The sequence below is a fragment of the Corvus moneduloides genome, chromosome 6 (assembly GCF_009650955.1).
Source record: "Corvus moneduloides isolate bCorMon1 chromosome 6, bCorMon1.pri, whole genome shotgun sequence".
In the NCBI taxonomy this organism is placed as follows: Eukaryota; Metazoa; Chordata; class Aves; order Passeriformes; family Corvidae; genus Corvus; species Corvus moneduloides.
In genome coordinates, this window is record NC_045481.1 from 34546864 (window position 1) to 34569049 (window position 22186).

General features: G+C 47.6%; 1 protein-coding gene across 1 annotated transcript in view; it reads left to right on the top strand.

Annotated features, from left to right (window-relative positions):
- Window positions 1–3585: 3585 nt before the first annotated feature.
- Window positions 3586–22186, top strand: part of GALNT16 (polypeptide N-acetylgalactosaminyltransferase 16) — a 74932-nt gene continuing 56331 nt past the window's right edge. Inside the window, exon 1 of the mRNA XM_032112056.1 lies at window positions 3586–3920. Within this exon, the coding sequence (XP_031967947.1) occupies window positions 3717–3920 (204 nt within the window). The 5' untranslated portion in view covers window positions 3586–3716. The remainder of the gene's footprint in view (window positions 3921–22186) is intronic.

Below are 22186 nucleotides of genomic sequence, written 5' to 3' on the forward strand. Positions count from 1 at the left end.
CTTCAGCCCCTGAATGCTAATGCTAATTTTCTTCAAATGTTCTTAGCTAAACTCTGGATGAATTTACTCGAACAGTTTCCAGAGTCAAGACAGACCTTATGTTCATGTTTCAGATGGCACTTCCTTGCCTGGAGGCCACAAATAGAGCAGACCTGACTTCTCAGATCAGAGTAGTGCTACAAAAAATCTTTTGGTGTTCTCCAGATGTTTCACAGTTGAAAGCTCAGCCACGTTTTAAGTCAGATGACGGCAAAAACATGCACTGTGTCTCACCATAACTATAAAGCAGCCAAACTTCATTTTTCTGGAGACAAATCTGGATGATGCTTGTCTTTTCCCGTGCCATAACAATCATCTCAATTTTATCTGGGCAATTTGAAACACCACATCTGTTCGCCTAGATGATGTGACCTAAGCTGTCAGCCAAAGACAAAACTAGCTTCTCAAGAGCACCTTTCGATATTCATGGCCTTAGGAGATCTCTTTTCATTGAAGGTGATACTGGTTAGGGCCTTGGTGTTTATAAATAAAATATGGTTCTCATACCCCCCACAAAATTCTCCTTTTAGCTGGTTATATTCTTCCTCTTGTTCTGTATCTTTATTATTCACCAAATACTTCGTTTATGCTTATGCTAAAAAAACAGCTGCCTGGGTTATCATGAGGTCCCTTATTCCACTGTACAAAGTTTGTCACAAAATAAGAAAAGACTTAACATCTCTATGATTGAACTGAAAAAGCACAAATGTGGTGATAAGATCCCATAATTCTGCTGTGGGGTTTGTATAATCTTGATTTGTTTATTTTATTATATTATGTTTCTCAGGTCACTTCTCTTAGGGCATTTATTGAATTAGTTGATGCTTTTGCAAAGATCAGTACTGAAGTATTTATTATCGCTGTTAATATTCATTGTATGTCTACATTGCCAGTTGTGTGGTGTAGAGATCCCCATGCCAGACTGCTTCTGGTATTCTTTTCTCTGATGGGCTGGTTCTAAAATCTGCATGCAGCATTGCAGCTTACAGTACAGCTATACCTGAACTGAACAATTTATATTGTCAGAGATCCCTGTAGAACGTAAGGTTAGAAGTGTGTTGTCTTTTAAAAGAAAGTTGAGATTCTGGAGCAAAGCTCGGTGGTCAGAGATTAAATCATTGCAAGTTCTGGCTGCAGGAAATGCAACCGTCAGTACCAATAGCTCAGACCTGTGAGCTGGTGATCCTACAGTGAGGTATTTGGGCCTTGGAGATGAAACATCACTGCAGAGATGCTTTCAAAGCATGTGGAAGCCTGGTGTGTCCCTCTTCTGCTGGAGCTGTGCTGAAGGTCCTGTCTCCTTCAGGTCAGATAGCTCTACTGCCCCAACCAGCACCTCCTAACACTCTTCAGCTCAAATAGGTCCCAAAGCTTAGGCAACATAAATAAAAAACCCCTGCAAATGTGGTTTGTCTGTGCTGAACTGGATCTGCTGGCATGGTGAGCTGATCTGCCACCAGCTCTGCAGGTGGGTAACACAGCTTTTGCTGTGCCCTTCACTGGGATTGTGGGCTAGAGCAGAGCTTCCCTACCCAGCACTCTGAATGTGTTTCTGCAGGAACAGACCCTGCTTTCTAGTGCTGATTCCTGGAGGGAGAGGAGAGTAAAAACAACTGCCCCCTAGAAGAAAGACCTCTTGACCTGGCTTCTGTTTGGGGTTCTGCTGAAGCTTGCCTACAGAGCACTCTGCTCATTTCTGACACTTCCCTACAAGCCTTCCCTTGAGAGGCAATAGTGATTGCATGGCAGCTTATAGGGTGTGCTAGCGGGGTTAGGAAGAAAATTGATGGCTGCAGTGGAAAGGGGAAGCAGCGTGCTTGGAAGAGCAGGAGAAGGCAGTCTGTTTAGTTCAAGTTTTGGGGCAGAGGATTTTCTCCTGTTTCACACACAAGTCTCCACTGCTGTTTGTGATTTGCTTTTCTGTAGTGAATGCCACCAAAAGGTGAGAAAGACTAAGAAGGAATCAAGCATAGTCTGGTATGATCTGCACAGTGGTGACAGAAAAGACAGTCTGCCTGGCTCTGCTGTCACAGGAACATGAACACACCTTATTCCCTGTCTTCCTCTTCTCAGAGTGCTTGGAACAGATCCTCTGCCTCTCTTCATGTCCCTCTGCAGCCCAGGCAACTGCTGAATCCAAACCCACACAAGAGAGCAGATGCTCTTTTTCCACTAAGACTGTGAAAGAGATTGAAAATAGTGGGAGCCCAGCCTCTGGGCCTGACAGCTTAGACTATCTATGTTTTTGTTGATCCCTTGGAGGACTTTGTTTTTGCCTTAAATGTCTCAAACTTCCCCTTGCCACTGACTATGACTAGTCAGCCTGGGAAGCTGTGTGTGGTTGTCAGGTCATTGGGAAAAGTACCTAGGAGGATGTGAGATGCTTTCTAACATTTTCTACATCAGGCGTGCAGTGTGCTTAGCAGGGAGGCTGATGTGCAGCCATGCTGCAGCCCTGGGAGGTGGTAGTCCTAAAAACAACATTCTGCCCTGAGTGCCCACAGAACAAATCTGACAAATGAATTTTGTACTGTGCTGTACTTCTGGAAACAAGCAGTGAGCAGGTAAATCTCAAAGGGCAATTTAGAAGGGCAGGTTGCAGTTACACTTAGAGGAATTTGGTCAGGAGGAAAGTAGGGCAAAAAGTTATTTAGAAGCCCTGATGACATTTTCCGTACTGTAACGCAAATACTCTAATCCCCTCATCAGGTGCCTTGGAAGCACCTTTGTTTTCTAAACATTTGTTTTCCCTGGTAAGTTTTCTCGGTACCTCCTCCTGCTCTTGCAAACCTTTAAGCCGTAGTTGCACAGCAGCTGCACTGTGCCTAAATGTCACTTGGTTTCACAAGCTGCATGCTCTGTTGTTTTCAAGCTGCCCGCAGGGCAGGATTCAGTAAGCTTTTTACCGCTACAGCTTTAGCAGTGCCCTGTGATGTGGAATTGTATCATCGTTGCCTCTCCACTGCCATGCTTGTCCTCCCACAGGGCTTGAAAGGCCTCGAGGCTGTGGCGCTGGCCCAGGGGCCCAGCCCTTGTGCCCGTCCGTGACTGTTGCGTGTGGCAGCGATGGGAGCAGGTGCTTGAGCAGCTCCATTGTCAGCCCGAGAGCCTTGCTCCCGTGAAGCACCATAGCTTCAGTGGGAGATGGGCTCATCTCCACGGCGCGGGTGCCTAGATCCTGTGTGCCGTGGGCTGCCACGGTGGCCGCCTGCCTTACGGGCACGACCATGGCAGTACAGACACGAGTCCCACCGAGGCAGCGGTGCAGGAGGGCAGGCTGCTGTGCTGCCCGCGTCCCAGCAGCCATCTCCTGAGGCTCAACCCGTGTCACTCGCTCCCCTCCACGGGGGCCCCGCCGCCCCGTCCCCGCTGCAGCTGCGGCGCCGAGCGCATCCCCGTCGGCAGCCGGCCCCCGCTCCCCGCTCCCCGCGCCGGCCAGGCCGGGAGGAGGAGGAGCAGGAGGAGGCGCGGAGCCCTCCGCCCCCTGCGGCGGAGCGGGCGAGGCGTTAGGACCCGGCGGCGGCGGCTGGGCGGTGCGGGGCCGGGGCCGGGGCCGGAGCGGTGCGGGGCGGGGGAGCCGCGCCGCCGCCTCCTCCTCTCCTCCTCTTCTCTCCTTCCTCCCGCAGCCGCCCCTGCCCGTCCAGGCAGCGCTCCCAGGCTCCCCCGGGGCTCTCGGCATGAGGAGGATCAGGGCCAATGCCATCGCCATCCTGACCGTCGCCTGGATCCTGGGCACTTTCTACTACTTATGGCAGGACAACAAGCCCCGCTCGGCGGCTGCCGGCAGGTCCGCCGGAGGCGGTAGCGGCGGCGCCCGGAGCGGGCAGAGGGCGGCCGGCAGGCTGGAGCTGCGCCGGGAGGAGAGGACCATCCCCCTTATCGTGAGTGAGCGGCGGCCGCCAGCATCCCGTCCTGCCGCGGCGGGGAGGATGCTCGGGAAGGGAGCGGCCGCGGCGGGCGCGGGGTGCGCCGGCGGAGGGCTGCGCTTTGCCTTCGGGTTGCTTTCTGTTTATTTTAGCATTCGTGCTTGTCACCATGGCAGCCGCTACAATCGGGGAGCAGGGTGGGCACTCTCGGGGGAATAGAGTAATGCCGTAGGTAAAGTGTTCGCGAGTTGTCTCCGCCGCTCTCAGCCCGGGCTCTGCTCCTCCGGCTTGAGAGCGGCTGCCCTTGGCCGGGAAAAAAGGCGGGTGAAACAGCTGGAAGGTTTTTGGTTCGCGTTCAGGAGACGCACACATACAGATATGTACAGACACATGTATGTGATCACAGTGCTTTCCCGTCAGGACCAGCTGAGAGCCATGACCTCTCTCAAGCCCTTCCTCCGGCCAGCCGGGCTCTGAGCATCGGGCCGGGGGAACGCGAGTGGCACTTGCAGAGGGGGACTGTACAGCTGGTACCAACCTCTGCCTCGGTCCCCTCCGCTTGGTTGCCAGTGGGGGACCTGGGCGCCACTCGGGAGTTTTGTCTCTTTTAAGCCAGAGACAGCAGTCTGAGTCGGGCTCAGGCTAGGGTTTGGGCAGGGAGATGGCGGGAGCCCCCAGGGCTCCTTCCTAACCCGAGGGGTGGTAGCGGTGCCCTGATGTGCTACTTTAGTTTTGTTGAAAGCTCCACACTCTGCCCTCCCTGGGTATCTGTGGGCTCGGTAGGGGGATAAAATTGAGCTCCCCTCTTAAGGATGATGAGGACCTTTCTGCTCTGTCCGTGGGGGTGATTTGTCCTCCCTTCAGCCTGTATAATAGCATCAATAAAGCTCTCCCAACTCTAGGCAATCGCTTCATAAAAAATAAATCAGCCCCTGGAGCAAGAAGTGGCCCAGCAATACCATTCCCAGGAGTGATCCAGCTGAAGCAGTTCGGGAACTGCACTGTGTGTCACTCTTTGGCTGTGAATCCATTTGTCAGCTGGTTACGCACACACGGAAGCGAACAAAAGCAGCAGCCCGGTCAGAGTCGGAGCAGGGGCCAGCCGCCAGGGCTGCCCGCTCCCCTCCTTGGCTGGCACTGGGATTTTTTTGGCCCATGTCTTGCTTTTCTTCACTTGTAAAGTGGGGATGGGAGGTGTGTGTATGCGTGTTTGGGAAGCCTTGTGAATGTTTGGAAAATGCTGTCAGAGCAGTCCCAGCCCTCAGGCAGCAGAATGGAAACCCTTCAGCTGAGCCCCTTGGCCGTTGCTTGCAGCTGCTGAAACTCCAAAGTCAAAGCTGAGGCTCTTGGGCAGAGCACTTAGGTTATTTGCTGCTCGCTAGGGCCGGGGACTGCTGGCAGGTCAGGCTGCTCTGCTGTGAGACCCTCTGTGGAGTAGGACTGTGGGAATGAGTACAGTGAGGAGCTCTGCGAGTGCTGTTATTGCTGCAGCCCTTTGGGTGTGCTGGGAAACGCTCTCAGGCTGGCCAGGGCTGAGTTGAACAAACGGGGGATTTGGAGCACTCCTGCTTTTGATTCCACCTTAGTGGCAGAGGAAGCTGCCCCTGAGCCTCTGATTTCTTGTGTGAGCTTGAACATGCTGCTCTAGCAGTTTTATTTCTCTGTTGCCCTGCTTATCCCTTCTGGTTTTTTATAGCATTTACTTTACTCCCTCTCAGAGGGCTTGTGAGGTTACATGAATCCATATTGCCTGCAAGCATCTTAAAATCCTGGTGAGGAGGATGCTGTGGCAGTGCTGCACGTTGTTATATTGCTGCTGTTTGGGGGGAGGCAGTATGTGCTCATGGCTAACCACAAAGCCTCTCCTTACAAGATACAGTGTCACGCAACAGCCACTCCAAATCTGGTCCTGCTCTCAAAACAGTATAAATCATCCCAACTCTGCTCCATGCCCAAAATCCCTTAGCAAGGAAATATAATCATCTTTTGTGTCTCCTGTCCCTGTGTAACTGAGGTCCCAGGATGTGCCAGCCCTCCCAGTAGGGCTCCCAGGTGTCTCTGAGATGAAGGAGGACCCTCTCCTGATGCACTTGGCAGTGGGGCTTGGTGGAAATATCACATCCTGACCTGCCATGATGTATTTGCATAGAGAAGGGAAACGTAGAGAAATAGGAAGGGTTTGTGGTGTTTGGGCTTTCCCTCATGCATGCAGGTTCCCAGGGGTTTGGTGGGTTGCCATGAGAGGCAAGGTGGTAAAATGCAGTATGTCTACTCCTGTAACTATGCAGTGCTATGTCTGTGGGGTGCCTAACAGGCTTAGCAGTGATGTGTGCAAGGAGCTGTCCCAGCCTTGGCCTCTGCCTGCGCTGCTGGGGCAGAAGCAGGGAAGTGACTGCAGGTGGGCACAGTGTGGGAAGGTTGGTGGAGGTCTGGGGACAGCACTGTCCCCCAGGGCATGGCATGTAGCAGGGTCTGAGCAGTGGGTCTTGTGGTCTGAGCTGTGTGTGTGAGCCTGAGGGCTGGTCAGGCCGGGGCAGTAGCTGTGCGGACGGTCCCCAGCATGTGGCCGGCTTTGTCCCTGGCTGCACGGCGTGTGGGCTGCAGCACAGCCCACCTCCCGCTCCCAGCCAGCACGAGAAATGTGCCAGTTCTAGTGCCCTGCTGGAGAAATAATGGCTCTAGAGAAGCAGCTGTCCTTTGGCAGCACAGAGCCCTCAACCCTGAGTTAATTCCCCTCGAAGTTAGATTATTTGACTTAATGTATAATGGCAGTCATGTATATGGGGAGGTGTGCCTGTGCTCCGCCTGCTCCTCTATCCCTTGGCTTTCTGCAGAGCCACTGAGACAAGCTGCCTATTTTGATCCAGCTTCTGGTTTCCTCTGCTCTGCATGAGTGATGGTGTTGGAGTTCAGGTTTGGGATCATCTGCAATTAAGGGTGACTCATGTGACTTATGGGTCTCTGGAAAAATATTTCTTCAGTTTTCTAAAATTGGCTGCTTTTGTGTCTGGGAAAAATAAGAAAATCTTTCTTTTGGATGAGCAAGTCCAAGAGTTCTGCTCTTGCATCTATGCTATGACATTTCAAATCCTGGGCAAGTGAAGGTGTATTGCATGGGTTTAAAAACTGAAGTGCTTTCTGGGCTTGTGTTTTACTTCTTTATTCTCTCTTAATGTGAAGAATAAAAATCACTTTAGGTAAACAGTCAATTGCAAGTCTCAGCTTGAAACTGTTTTTTATTTGTTGACCTCATATTTATTAGCACAACTTTGAACTTATCTGATTCCTGGAGTCATCCAGGGAAACCTTTGAATATTTAAGCTGGGGCATGGAGCTGTCAGAGATCAGTGTCCCAGAAACAGCTTGTGCATTAATAGTGATCCTACAGATATCTGCTTTATATATAGAAATCTTGACATGTGGTCTCTCTGCAATAGGCTCTTCATAAACAGGCTCTACAGATGCTTGAAATGAAAATTCAGAAATTGGTAAATGGCAGGGCTCACTTGGTGACATGCTGAGCCCTGCATGCTTCCCCTTCCACTTACCACAGAGGGTAGAAACACAAGCGAGTATCACACTCCTAGAAATGCATTTTTCCTCTGGAGCACAGCATAGTTTCATATCGATTAGAAGGAGCCCTGAGACCTCTGATGGTTGCTTTGTGTGTTTTTGGAAGATGAACTTATTCCCTGGACTCTTTTCTGTCCCTCCCTAGCAAAAGGTTGTCTCATGTCTCCAGGAAATTTCCAAAGGCCAGAAGCTGTGCCATGTGTCTTTGGAAGGGTTTTGGCATCGTTCCTGCACTGTGTACTGGTGGTTAATTGTTCGCCATGTGCTGCTTATGTGCTTTAGTATGGCACTGGTGAGCAGAGCCCAGGGCTGTGCTCTTCCCTGCCTAAAGACTGCAGCATGGGAAGCTCACCCAGCATACTTGTGTCCCAGTGAAGAGAGCGAGGCCATTGCTGCAGTGTGGGCAAAGCTTGTTAGTGAGAGGGATGGTTGGTAGGCAGCTTTGAAAGAGACATTTTTCTGTTGGCTGACTGTGAGCTGAGGGTGGGAGTATTTGCTCCTATTCCCTAGTCAAAAGCGGGATGTGAAGCTGCCCACAGGGTTCTTCAGCTTGCTGTCTTCTCTGGGGTGGCAGGAAAGCAGCAACACGCCTGGAAGTTGGAGACAGAATAGTGTCGTTATCTAAATGCTCTGACTTGTGTTAGGCTGATGCCCAGCTGCTCTTTGGAGCAGGTACGATGCCTCTTATCTTTGTCAATTGCTCTTTGGAGCCGGTATGTTGTCTCTTGTCTTCATCCTGCCAACTTTTGTGACCTGTGTAGTTGCTCTGTGACCCCACTGGAGCCAGTCTGGCAGCAGAGAGGCCCTGTATTGTAATGCTGGCTCAGGTTGCCTGGGCTCGGCCCTCCTGGCTGCTCCCTACCTCTGTGCTCAGCCATGTAAAGTGAGCGCTGGGGAGATGAGATCAAGGCATCCTTTTTCCTTGTAGCAAGGATTTGTAAAAGCTCTGCAAACATCACTGAACTGAGTGTCACCTGCCTGTGGTGAGACAGCAAGCAGGAGACTCCACTGGGATGCTTTACTCAGAACAGGTGGTGTGCGTAGGCAAAGAACAAGTTGGCGAGGAAAGATGTCAATTGTTTCATTCCCACGTCTTGTTTAGCCAGAAAATAGGCAGTGGCTGCGCTTTACCTGCTTCTCTGAGTTGCCAAACTGGCACATTTAGCCATGCTTGGATTTGACACCACGTATGACCACCTTGATGTCTGCTCTTCAGACCCTGGAACACCTAATTAGCAGCATGCTCTGGTGCTTTTGTTTTGTGTTGCCTTTGGCTCCTGGGTATCTGAATCCCACAGAGCAGGCGCTGGCTGATGTTCACTGTGCATTGATGAATGATTTTATTCTCATCCCTTCATCAGATTTCCTCTGTGTGCAGCTTTCAGAGGATGCTGTTTTCCTCATGACTGGGATAAGCTGCAACTTCCATGGTCTGCTAAATGATACGATTTTTCAGGGACCTGTGTCCCGTGAGGCTCCTGCATGTGTGCCTGCCTGGAGGCAGGTCTTGTAGTCTGAGGCATGTAACTCTGGAAACTGAGGTGGATCCTAAATAAATAAAAAAACCCAACAAACACGACAAGAGGGGGAACAGTACTAATTCCTTGCACTGACATATTGTCAGACCTGATCTCATGACCTGCTGTGCCATGGAGAGAAAAGACCTAATTTTTAATGAGATGCCACAGTTCATTTCAGCAGCTTCCTTACCATTTTACTCATAGCAGGTTGGTCCCTCTTGAGTCTACTGCCTTTTGGGGCAAGGATCAGGCATATGGCTCTGTAGATTTCTCTCTGCTCTTATGCTGTCTGTGTTTGAGTTTGCACACGTGGACTGAGCACACTGTGGTCTCCACAAGGCTGTGATGCTGCCTGTAAGCCAGACCACCTAGGCTGCAGGAGCTAGAGACCAGCAAGGTACGGTGAGCAAGCCATGTTCAACAGCTCACAAAATGCTCTCATTTTCTTAAAACATCTTCCTTTCAAGTTAAAGGAAAAGTGGAGGAAACTTCATCTCTCCATCCTACCAGCCTGCAAAGCAGCCCACTCCCTGTGGCTCTGCAAATATCTGGGGTGTTGGAAATGAGATGGAAAAGAAGCTGCAGGTGGCAGTGCCAATGCTTTTGCAGGTGAAGGTGCTCCTGCCAGTTGCTGGGTTTGTCTGTGCTGTTCAGCCTGGACTGTTCCACTGCCAAAATCCAGCACCCGCCTGGCTCTGCCCAGCGCCTGTATGGCCTCTGCTCTTCCCAGTTTGTGTCAGGGTGGGGGACACAGCCCTTAATGCTTGGGGTTTTGTGACAGCAATTCCTGCTGTGGCCAGACCCTTGCAGCACTGATTTTTTTGGATCTCTGTGGCGTCTCTCTTATGGCACATGAGGCCTGTGCCAGCTGCCTGGGAAAGGATGACTTGGTAACTTTTTCTCTAAGGATATTACTGCAGGAGGAAGATTCAGTGACAGCTTGACAGTTTAATATTTTATTTACAGTGTTTATGTTTTAAAAATGTGGGAATGACTGCTATTTGCCTAAATGTCAGAAAATTATTTTCTATTTAATTTGTCCCAGAGGTCCTTGTGGTACATTAAAAATAAAATATAAATAAAAGAAATTGTTCACAATAGTAATATTAATAAAATCCGGTTGGCAGCACTAGCCTTAATTGTTAATCAAAACAATGCTGTAGCTGTAGTGAGGTAGCTGGGGCTTGGGGAATGTGGTGGTCTGGGCACCCTGAGACAGTGTGTAGAAGTGAGGGGAGTGCCAGTGTAGTGCTCCTGAACATGATTTATTTTACTAGAGCCTTTTCATTAAATCAGTACGTGAAGCAGTTGCAAGTTTTAGCGAGCTGAAGCATTCTTTAGTATGCAGCTGCTTCCTCTGGTAGGTTTGTCTTTGCATATACAAAACTGTCTTAAGATTTAAAAACTAAAAATTTAGTAGTGTTGCTGGAAACAGAAAGCTTTGGTAGACTTCTCAGTTTGCTGTTTGCCATGGTGAAACTTGGTCCAGACACTTCATCCCAAGGCAGGCAGGTTGAGAGTCACTTAAAAGGCAGGGGGAGAAGATGGGTTTTTTTCAGTGGCACTGAAATGGGAGCATTTTGGAGCATTTTGGAGCACTGAAAACTGACTTAATTATTCCTGTTGGAAAAATGTGCATAGCACAAAGGCAATGAAACAAACAGAGGGATATATGTTGGGGATGAAGCACGTGGGACAGCAGGGGGATCCTGACTCACTTGTGCATTGTCTCCCTTCTGCAGGAGAAGCCCCAGGGCAGAGCCTAGCAAGGTGGGATCTTTTGGTCTTCCTTGGCTCCCCATAGAATGCCAGCTGGTTGTTCCTATTCTGTGTCACCTCAGTAAGAGTCCCAAGCCCTTGCTTTCTCTTTCCTGTTTTGGTCATGTGTGCTGCTCTCCTGTGCCCCTCCAGCTCAGTCTGCCAGCTCCTGCAGTAGAGCTGTAGTTTCTTTGGGGCTGTCCTGTCAGCTGTCGTTGCTGCTCTGTCTCTCCGGTGCCTAGCGCAGAGGCCGTGATCCACAGCACATCCCATACTGTTGCATTAAGGTAAAGACTGAACCACAGTGAGACCCATGGGCTGTGAGTTGAGCTGGCTTGTTGACTGAGCTGAACTTCTCTTCCTTACAGGCTCTTCATATGCCTCAGTTTCCCCAAAGTCTACAATGAAAATTTTATCTACTTCACAGGGCTTTTGGGCAGCTTAGCTTGCAAGTTTTGTAAAGGGCCGGAGATGAAAGAGATAACCTTAGCAAAATGGTTGAGTTCTCCCTTTGTATACCCTCTGAACAAGGAAGGGGATTAGCAGAAATGTAGCAGGTCAGGGCCGATCTGCAGCAGGAGGAATGTGTTAAAGGCACAGCACGGGCTGCTCCATGCTCTGAACAGCAGGATTTGTTAGAAAAGGTTGTGTATTACCTGCTGCTGTCTTTTGCTTCATCTTTACAAGCACATATTCTTGCAACTAATAAAAGTGATAAAAGACGGGTGGTGGACTGTCCGCTTCAGATTTCCATGTCCCAGTTGTGCTTGGGGCTGTGGAAACAGTGAGATATATGGCAGTGGATTTAAAACAAAATCAAAAACAAAGTAAAAAATAATAGGGGTCTCTTGGGCCCCATCTTTGCAGAGAAATTACCTGTGTTGTGACGTGCTTTGTGCATGTGGGTAATTTCTCAGCATTGGTAGAGACTGGGTTTTTGATAGGCAGCTGCATGCTTCCTTTGGAGCTACTTTCTTTCGGCTCCTTCGGGGGCATCATCCATGCAGAGACCTGCCTCAGCTCCCTCTGCAGTGCCACTGCAGCTCTCACAGCACTGTTGGTGTCCCTGTGCATCCCCAGGATGAGAATGAAGCTGTCACATGTGCTGCCCCTAGGCTGGGAAGCTGTTTTGGCTGCTCAGATGGTGCTTGGCTGGTCATCCTGCCATGATGGAGCTGGAGGGTTGAGTTTGCAGTTCAGGCTTCAAGGCTGCCGTGGTTGGATTGGGGCAGAGCTGTAACTTCTGACTGTTACAGCATGGTCACTGATGACATTTGGCTAAAACTGCAGAAAATTATCTGCTTTAACCTCTTGTTTTCAGTTCTCCCACCTAACAAATTTTTCGTCTTGTAACCTGTAACACAATCCTTTTGAGGAGGCTTTGTTTAACAGTAGCAGAGAGAGAAAGCACCTGTGCTGAAATCTGCATCAGACATTTTGTGGGCCTGTAAGGAAAAAAAAGGATTCTTTTCCTTGCCTTTATTGTTTTGGATAACAGCCCTGAAACAGCTAGGGTTTGGCTGGAAAAGTGTTTCTAACCAATGAAAGTGTCTTCAGAGGTTCTCTGAAAAACTCCTTCTGCAGGAAAAAATTGGAAAAATTATGCTTTCCATCTGCTTGCATGCTGAGTGCCCTGAACAAAGTATTTGGTGCCAGAGAGTGTCATGCCCAGTAATGCCATGCTGTAACTTTGTGCCTTTTGGTACCAAGTATGCAGTAAAAAGCGTAATAAATAAGGAAGAGTATATACAAGGTGCAGAAAGCAGTGCAGCTCCTTGGGTAACTGGTCAGTTAGTCTCTGAGTACAGGAATCTGGATGCAGTGGCAGTGCAAATGGGAGCCATCACATCCACACAATGAAACTGAAACAATTGTGTGCTTCCTATGTAGTTCCCTGTAGTCTTTTGAAATCGTAAAAATCCATAGTAAAGTGTTGGAGTTAAAAACTGGGAATGGTACAAGTGCTCATTGCCAAATCCTGGTGCATGGGATCATGCTGTATTTCCCAGGTGCTATAATATGCATGTCATTTTTTGTGGATCATTTTCTTTCTTTGTACCTTTCAGTGAGGTTTATTCAGATCTCGTTGTGTGGTAGGAATTACCAGCCACCAGGAGTAGGCTGTATGTGTCTCCCAACCTTCTGAAATGTCTCCATTTGGCTGAACTACCTGTTTTATGCCTAAAGATAGGGAACAGCCTCTCACAGTGACTTCTGGGGGGTTGGCAGGAGCATTGACAAACAGGTAGGGGCATAACCCTATCTCTGGCCTAGGGATGTTCATTTGCCACATCCCTGTTGGTGCTTCACTTGCAGAGCTGGCTCCTCTGTCAGGGGCAGGTTGGGCTGAGCACATTGCTTGGGTGCAGGGTGGTGTTTATACTGAGCTTGGGTTGGCAGCAGAAGCATGGATGATCTGCAGTGAAGAACCCCTTTCAAAAATTCTGTTGGAGCAAACCTGGATGAACTTGGTGTCTGTTTGTATCCTCCCTGTGTTTGGGTAGTCTGAGTCTGGTTGTCCCGTGCCTTGGAATGCCAGATTGCTGCGTCATGCCTGCTAGCTGAGTGGCCCTGTGGGACTTTTTGGGGCATTTCCAGTCTGTGCTAGGAAAACTAGACCACACTGGCTGAGCAGCCCAAAAGAAATTTTGGCAAGGGCTGGGAAATCAGCATTCCTTCAGAACTGACTGTGAATCTGTCAGGCCAGGCAACGATGAGATGAAGTCAAGTGAGGTCTGGCCTTGGAGAAGCTGCCCAAGCACCTATCAGAAGCTGCCTTTGGCTGAGTGTGAAAGGATTTTAAGTGAGCAGTTGGACTGCTGGCTCAGGTCAGGTCCTTGAATAGACACGAATGTCAAGCTACAGGTTAGGCGAGTCATGAGGAGGTGGTTAACAGTGAAAGCAAACACTGTCCTTTCAGCACAGGATACAGATTGAGTCACATCAGGTAATGGGAAAAATCTGCTGATCTGCCTGCATCACTCTCCTTACAGCATTATTAAAAATTATGCATTTAAAATTATTTACTTGTTAATTTTCTTGGGCCCAAAGCCTCAGTTTCAGGGAAGATGTGCTGGAGTTGAAAGGAAACATGGTGGGGTGATACAAATCATTGCGTGTGGTGGGGCTAATGTGAAATACAGGTTATGGCTACATTCTTCTTGCTGCTGTTCAGCTGTTAATTGTGCAGTACTGCCCTGCGTGGTTGGTACCTTTGCTACCCCTTGCACCTGTGACTCAAAAGGGCTGCCTGAATGCTTCTGCCACCCCCATGGGTTTGGATGCATCAGTCATGGCATGGGAATACCATGGCAGTAGTGTTCTCTTGCCCACTGCCAGCATCCTTGGGGCAGTGGCTCTCACCAACTCTCACTTGCACTGAGGAATTGGAGGGGACTGTTCTGTGAGGACTTTATGAGAGAGATTTGATGTGTGCAAAGCTGAGCCCTTTAAATCTTGGTGCCCTAGTTAACGGGGATTTAGTCCTTCCAACCTGTCACAGTCCATCTCATTTTTCCCCCTCTTTCCCTTTAGTTAGAGGATTAAAATTGTCTCATTGAGCTTAAAGGGGATTGGAATGCTCTGTATTTTTCTTCTGCTTTTGCCCAATGTCTCCTAAGAGACATCATAAAGAATGGCCAAGAATGGATAAACAGGTATTAGCACCACTGCAAGTGCTGAAGAAGAGGGGAGAAAACTCTCCCTACCCTGTTGTGCCTGCATTATTGCAGGGGCTGTGCAGGATGCTCATGACCTCCTGAGCTGTGGCAGCTGCCCCACACACCGGCTTTAGTCTGTGTCTACAGATTGCCTGAGGCAGGAGCAGGGACTTCTGGCACTCAGTTGGGCAGGACCAGCAGCTGCAGGAGGGGAGAGTGGTGCTGGAAACTGGGTGTATAAAGGGATTCCCTTCTTATTTTTCTGTGACTCCTGTACCATAGGAGCCTTGTGAGGCTCCCCAGTTCACCAGAGTACAAAAGGAACTTGCTCCTGCCAGTGGGCTGCATGTTCAGAAAACCCAGTACACAGTTCTGCACAGTTCTTTCAGCTTGGCTTCAGCAGAATCCAAAATCTAAACTTCAAATGAAATATCTTGACTTGTTTTTTTGTGGGGGACAGGAGGGGAGGGGTGTAACTGGGTGATGCTGTTCATCATGGTAGAATACTTAAAAGTGTTACAAAACAGAAAGGCAGGGTGACCATTTGGATTCCCTAGCTCATGTAGCAGTGAATCTGAGAAATTAGGAAATAATGCTACACATGGTATTTATTAAATATCCAGGAAATTGCTAAACTAAGTCTTGTGGCAGATTCATAAAGACTAAGTAAATTCTGAGTATCCACAATACATCATCAATTTTCTTGTCCAGTTTTCTGTTAGTGCTTTTATAATTCTGCTAGAAATACAGTTCCCACTGCTATATTTAATTTGCTGGCCCTGTGCAGAGCTTTAAGTGTGGTCTTTACCATTCTCTGTGGCAAGGACAGCCATGAAGCATATTGCCAGAAGGTTATTTTGAATCATTAGAGGCAATTCATATCTTTCTGATCTTGAGTAGGTGAGTTGAATTTGAATGGAGAATATTTCCACTGAGGTCAGAATTCGCTTCAAGTTTTCTGTTCAGTATTTTTCTTCCCAAGATGAATTCCCATATACCTGTCCCATATCTGATAGGGGTAAATTTAGATGCATTTTGATCAGTGCCTGTCAGGTGGGAGACATTTGAGACAGATGCTGCTTATGCTGGGGTGGGCTCAGCAGCTGTGCAATGCAGAGATCAGATTTGCGCTGGGTTGCGATGGGGGTGACTCCAGCCATTACCTGGAACTGCTTGGCAGAGCTGGGTGTGGGCTGGCAGTGTGCTGAGGGTTCAGGTGCAAAAGGAGAGATGTGGAGAGAAGCTGTTCTCTATGAAAACTCCTTTCCCCTGCCCTAGGTGTAACTGTGTGTACCAGGGGAGTGCACAGCTCACAGCTGGATGTGTGTCTGTATGTAGCAGGCTCTTTCTGTATGGGAAGGACTTGTTTGGGGCCCTTCTGTGAAGGGAGAGTGAGAAGGGAGACTGGTTGAATAATAAACCATTAGGGGCTGCCACAAGCCTGCTTGGAGTTACCAGTTGCCTTGCCATCCTTTTCCAAGCAATTTGCATGTAAGAGTTGTGTGAGATCTCCCATTTGTCTTGCTCCTATCCAAGACCTCACACAAGGCCTGTGCTGCTGGGCGCTTCCTGTTTATCTGCAGATCTCGTTGGGTATCCAGACTAGGGGCTCTTTTGTGAAATGTGAACAGAAAAGACAGCTTCTGTCCTGGAGTTCATAACCTCTGTACATGAGTGAGATAAAGAGCTGGGGATAGAAAGCATTCTTTCCCCCATTTCAGAGATTTCAGATGCAGAGCAGAGATTAAGCCTTGAGCTCTGCTGAAAGGAAACAAAGCATTATTCATAACTGCTAACCTCTGGTTATTAACTCTGGTGAAAACACCAGTGAAGCCAAGACAGCTTGGATATTAGTTGTGTACCTACACATATTCAATGAATTTGCTAGATTACCTCAGTTACCTCAAAGGTCAACTTGGGTTTTGGTGTGCAATTCTTTCTGCATATTCATTTGGGGGGAAGTATCATTTGAGAATAAGCTGCTGGGACAGGAGACAGGTTCGAAAAAACTTCTAAGTGATGTGTAAATGTTAATCATTAAACCTGTTACCACGTTGCAACATGACTTCTCATCGTGATAAACTGCCTTGCCAGGCTGTACTGGAGTAAAATCTCAGGGTGCTTGCTGAGCTCTGGAAGGTGGACTTCAGCCTCTCCCACCTCAGCCTAAATACTGAATGGTGTTGAAACACTGCTTAACCTGGCTGGGGTAATGACCAGCAGTGCTCCTTGGGGCTGATGCTGCTTCTTCATTCTTAATTCTGCTTTTGAAGACTTAAATTCTCAACTTAATCAGGGTAAAGTGAGGTTCCCCATGTTACGTTGTTTTCATGCCAAATGACATCCTTACCCATGTGCTTAAGCCAGTATTCTGTGTAATTTGCTCTTCTGAGTGGAAAATACACTGTAACACTTTTAATCATTCTCTCTGCAGAAAAAAGAGTGTTTTCATCAGGGAATATGTTCCCGGCATTTGTAGCAGGTACTCATTTATTGTCTTGCTACCCAGTTCTCTGTGCAGATAGGTAAAAACAGCGGTGCTGGATGCTGAAATGCTTATATGCCTGGCTGGTGGCATGTGGCACAAGTTGTCATGAGCACTACCATGTGACTGGGCATATGGCCTTTTCCCCACGAGTTATTAATAATCAAATGCAAGTACAGCAACATTGTCTACTTTTGTAGGAGCAGAATTTTACAAGGGTGAATTGAGCTGGTTGTACTCATTTTCCCTCAGATGTTGTCTGAATGTTGGGCACCTGCCACTGCCACTGCACACCCAACTTTGCGTCGAGAAGGGGTACTTAGCTAGTTCAGGCTCCAGCAGTCTGGACAACACCAGCTGGGTGATGAAAAGTTACAAACAGATGGCCAGGCCTTTACCACTGTTGTTTTGGCAAGTGATATTGGGTAATATTGGCAATAATTCTGTAATGCAGGTAGGGGAAACTTGGCAGTCTAAGTGTGGGGCCCTGGGTACAGCCTGTACCTGGGCTGGATAACCCGCTCTGTGAGGCATGCTGGAGAGCACCTCTCCTGATCAGAGGGGTGAGGAGTAGGTCAGCAGCAATATGCCACCTCAAGAAAGCTCCTAAAAAATGCAAGCAACTCAACATCCTTAGGTAAGTCTGTCCTGTTTGACACAGACTTGCTATTGCTTCTTGAGTATCTCCATATGGTGCTATTGGGGTAGTGGGAGTGGGACAGAATTGGTTCTGCAGAATTGGTTTTTTAGAATGGCTCTGCACTGTAAGCAGAAATGGGCTCTTTGGACTTACTTCAGGGGAAGAGATGGCCAAAACAGACCAAAAGCCTGATGATCTAAAAGAAATACCTTTGCTCCTAAAAAGGTGAGTGAAAAATCCCCACCTGTTTGGTAGTGCCATTCAGGCTTCCTGTAGGCTGTGCTTCCAGAAGAATTATGTGCAATTCTCCTGCTAGTTCAGTACCTCCAGCATTACCAAAGAGTGTGTGAAAAACAACTGCATGGGAATGTCTTCGATGTTAGAGGGCAGCTCAGCTATCTGTTCTCAGGACAGACACCAAGTCTGGCAAGGAGGAAGGTATTTATACTGTGCTTTAGTAAGTATTGACCTGAAAGAACTTGTCACTGTGCATTTCTCAAAAACGTTTAAAAAAAACCTCTCTAAGCTTTAATTAAACTGATTTGGTACATTTTTGAGAGTATGATGGCAATATTCTCCTTGATTTGCTGAACTAGCTTATCTGAATTGGAGAAGCTTGCTTGGTGCTTCCTTGGGATGAGAAAGGTGTATGAAGAAGTGTGGGGTGCAAGGACTTTTTTGTCTTTATTATGTTCTACTAGTATAGAGAGAGTGTGGAAGTATTAAAATATATTTAAAACAATTTTAATGCATTTAAAATACTTGAATGTTCACTGAAATGTAGGCTCTTAATATTGCCTTAAAATAACTTCAGCCTCCCTGCAGATGTTGACTGCCTCTTGCAGAAATGGCTCCATGGCTCCTGGAGCTTCTGGCTTGCTTTAGGAGGTACAGAAACCATCTGATAGTTCTTTCTTTCCTCTGTTCCTTTAAAGAGGTTGACAATATAAAATGCAGGAAGCACAATGCTGTGGTTTTAGTCTATATTGAGCCAGATTGGAACCAGTGTCTGGAACCAGCAGGAAAAATTATCTAAGGATGCTGGGGTTACAGGGTAGAATTCTATGTGACTGGGCTGGAGCTGGCTGCTCTTTAAAGATGTGTGGTTTGGGAGGAGAGGATTGCTGTTAGAGAGGCCTGTCTGCTCCTTCAGAGGTAATTTAACAGCCTGCCTTCCATTCAGGCAAGGGAAATGCAATCAATGTATTTTTTCATATTGTATTAAATGACCTGTCTGTATGTCATGGCCTAATTGTGTTACCCCAGAGAGCAGTGGATAGAGGATGATTTTCCTTGAAAGTTTTCTTTGCTGCATTCGAAAGGGACTGCTCCCATCTGATTCAGCTGCCAGGCAGCCAGATTTCTCTCTGCTGGTCAATAAACAGAAACTGCTGTTTTATGCACCAGAAGCTGGGGTACTGGCTGCTATAGTTATGACTTAATTACTAGTGTCAGATTAGTTAGGACTTGGATATTGCATCAAGCTAAGAATCTGTCTACTAGAGATGTACAGGTTGAAAGTGAATCCATATATCTGCTTTAAACAGATTTGTAGTGGCATCTGTTCTGCCCCATGGTTTTTACAGGGAAAACAGTCCGCAGACAATAAGACTGAGACACTTCAATGGGTACTTTCGGTAATAAACATTTTTTGCATTGACAGGTCACATGCACTTGACTCTTCAGAAATGTGGTAAGTGTTTAAGCATCTTCTTTTACAGATCAAGAGTCTGAAGGAGGCTCAGAAAGGTTAAAGTCTTGATTTACACTGATTGCTCAGGCTTCATTGACTTTCTCTTTGAATGTCTTTCCCGCTGGGCATTTAACTGACATCCCCTTCCTTAGAGCTTCAGTGCATGTTTAAATAGTCATGGCTCTTCTACAGTGAATGCAGGGGTAATAAGGAAAATTGAAGTGAATATACCCTGCTGATGCACAGTGCCAGCATGCTTTGCCCCCCTAGGATGATGCCTCTCCTCACTGGGTATCTTTAGGATGCAGTACTGAGAGTACTCAGGTCTCTGTTTGCAAGTGGGACATCTTGCAGTGCTGCAAGGTGAAGGCCCTTGTAATGAGTGGCTCAAATGAGGCAGACAGTAACGAGTTGTCCAGGAATGGTTTATTGGCTCCTGCCTGGCAGAAGGAAGAGTGTCACTGTGATTTGTACTTACCTAGCTATGCAATTGAATTTTATCCTTGAACTTGATTCCTGGCACATGGCATTTGCACAGGGTTCTTAATTGGAAGAATTCATCATAAACATGGACATCTTGTTATTGTGGCAGGGGAAAGAGATTAATCACATCCTCAGAAATTCCTCAGAAATGCATCTGTTGTGTACTATTTCATGAAATTGGCAATCCTTGATGTCTGCAGAAAGATGAGGTTCCGTTTGATATTACTGTGCTACCACTATTATGCTTGTAATTAGTTAATGAACTAGTGACTTTTGAGTTGAGGTAGTTCCACAAGGCTTGCTATCTGTTGATCAGCAAATGCTTGAAACTTGCATATTCAGAAGTATCTAGATCTGCTGGGATAAAGGGAGAAAATCATGGCATGTTTAAATTTTTCACAGCGGCCCTCTCTTAAAACATCTATGTTCTCTTCTCCCATACTGCCACTAGAAAGGAAGGAACAGAGTGCAAGAAAATAATTTGCTATGATAATTTCAAAATGAGCAGCTTGGTTTGGGGCAGATCTTGCACCCTGCGTTCTCTCTCTGCCCTCCCTCAGGTGGCCACGGCATGCCATTTTGAAAGCATTCAAAGAAGAGAAAGTGCATTGTCTGTGCAAAGTTCAAGAATTAGAGGTTAAAAACGGCTTATTAGGTTCTTCTATGTGAAACCTAGCTTCCAGCACCAGGGATTAATTGCTTACCTTTAGGTTTTGAAGGGTCTGTGTCTTTTGCAGAGAATAAAGCAAGAACATCTTGCTCGCTGCAAAGCACGTCAGTATTATTTGAAATGTTTGCCAGGGGTGCAGCAGGGCCCTCCTCCTAAGATAGGAACTATTGGACTGATGCAGAATGGATTTTGGTGGGTTTTTAGCCAATAACCTCGATTTATCTCCTTGGGGAAATGTTTTAGCTGGTTTGTTTCCTTTCTTCCTCTCCAGATGGATATCATGGTATTAACAGATGGCTAAGGAGAAGTGTTTCCTTCCCTGACTAAAAAGGAAGTGAATGTATGGAAGCTGTCTCAGACATGAGCTTTGAGCCCTCTTTTAACTTGGCAAAGACTTTGCTCTCAACCCTGGAGCCTTGAGGAGCAACACCAGTGTGGCAGGCAGAGGCATATGGGGAAGCCCACATAGGCAGCTTACAGGAAGAACGGAGTAAGTGTGTTTTGAGGAGGCCAGTGCTGTAGCAGGTGGGCACACTTGTACTGTACTGGGCCAAATCCCACTCTGGCTCTCACAGTATGTCAAAGTTGGGGTTTTCAGCTGCTTCTGTCCTTTAAACATGAAAGCTAGGTCATCAGTGGTATGACTGGAGAGGAGACGAATATTTGTCTATGTGTTAATGAAGACCTGCTCTTCAGTGACTGCTTTGCACTGCTGGAAGCAGTTGATTAAATAAAACACTGGGTTTTAGATTAGCAAGGTCTTTCGGGTGAAGGACTTGGGTAGTTCTGGAAGTAGATGTTTGATGAAGCTGTTTTGTGCTTTGCAGTTTTCCCTTTGAGCTGAGATGGAAAGGGAGTGTTAATCACTTTTCAAGGGTGCTGCAAGACATGACTGCAGTCTTGTGAACTTCATTGATTGTGCCCTCCAAAAGATCTTGCTGGAACCATGCAAATGGCAGAAGCGGTAGACAGCTGTGGTGGCTTGCTGAAAGAAGCAAGAATATTTGATTTGAGAGCCTGCAAGCAATTATTACTGCTCCTCTTGCTCTGAGAAGGCACTAATCTCTGCAGGTTACGATGAGCAGCTATGCCATTCTGGCAGATTTTGCCAGCTGCCAGTAGGGACACTGCTTGGGAGGCTGTGAAACACAGGAGCAACTAGTCTTACCAAGACATCCCTCCATGTGTCTGCAAATAATGCCTGTATTTCCTTGTCCCTGGGTACTGCCTCCCCTTTGGGCTGTGAGAGAGGCAGAGGCTGAGCCAGTACAGTCCCATACCTGCAGGAGATGTGGGCCCTGCTAGGTCTAGAGACAGAGGTCATCTTCCAGTAACTGGGCTGAGAAGACACTGTGGGATGTTAGTTGTATTAAGAAGGAGTGTGGGGGGGGGGAAACAGGAGAAGCGAAAGCCAAGTTATCACCACCAGATGCTGGCGGTGGTCCCTGAGGAAAACTATTTTTGCTCTGTTGCCATGATGTTTGTACTCATGGTTAAAGCACTTGGGTGGAGGTGAAGACAGCATTCTGGTAATGTTTTGCTTCAGGTGGGTTGACTGCAAAGAGAATTCCTATTGTTAGCCTGGTATTAACCAGGGGCTTATGGGAGGGATGATGGCTGTTAGTTGCCTGGTAACATGAAAGTTTGCAGTGAAGGGTAACATAAAGTCATTATTAACTAAAAGAAGTTGAGGGAGTTCCTCTTAGTTAAAAACTTACTACTTCGCACAGGTTAACACAGTGCTCTGGGAAGAGATTGACGGGGTGAATGTGTGTAGGAAAACAGAGGGTGGGGATGGGT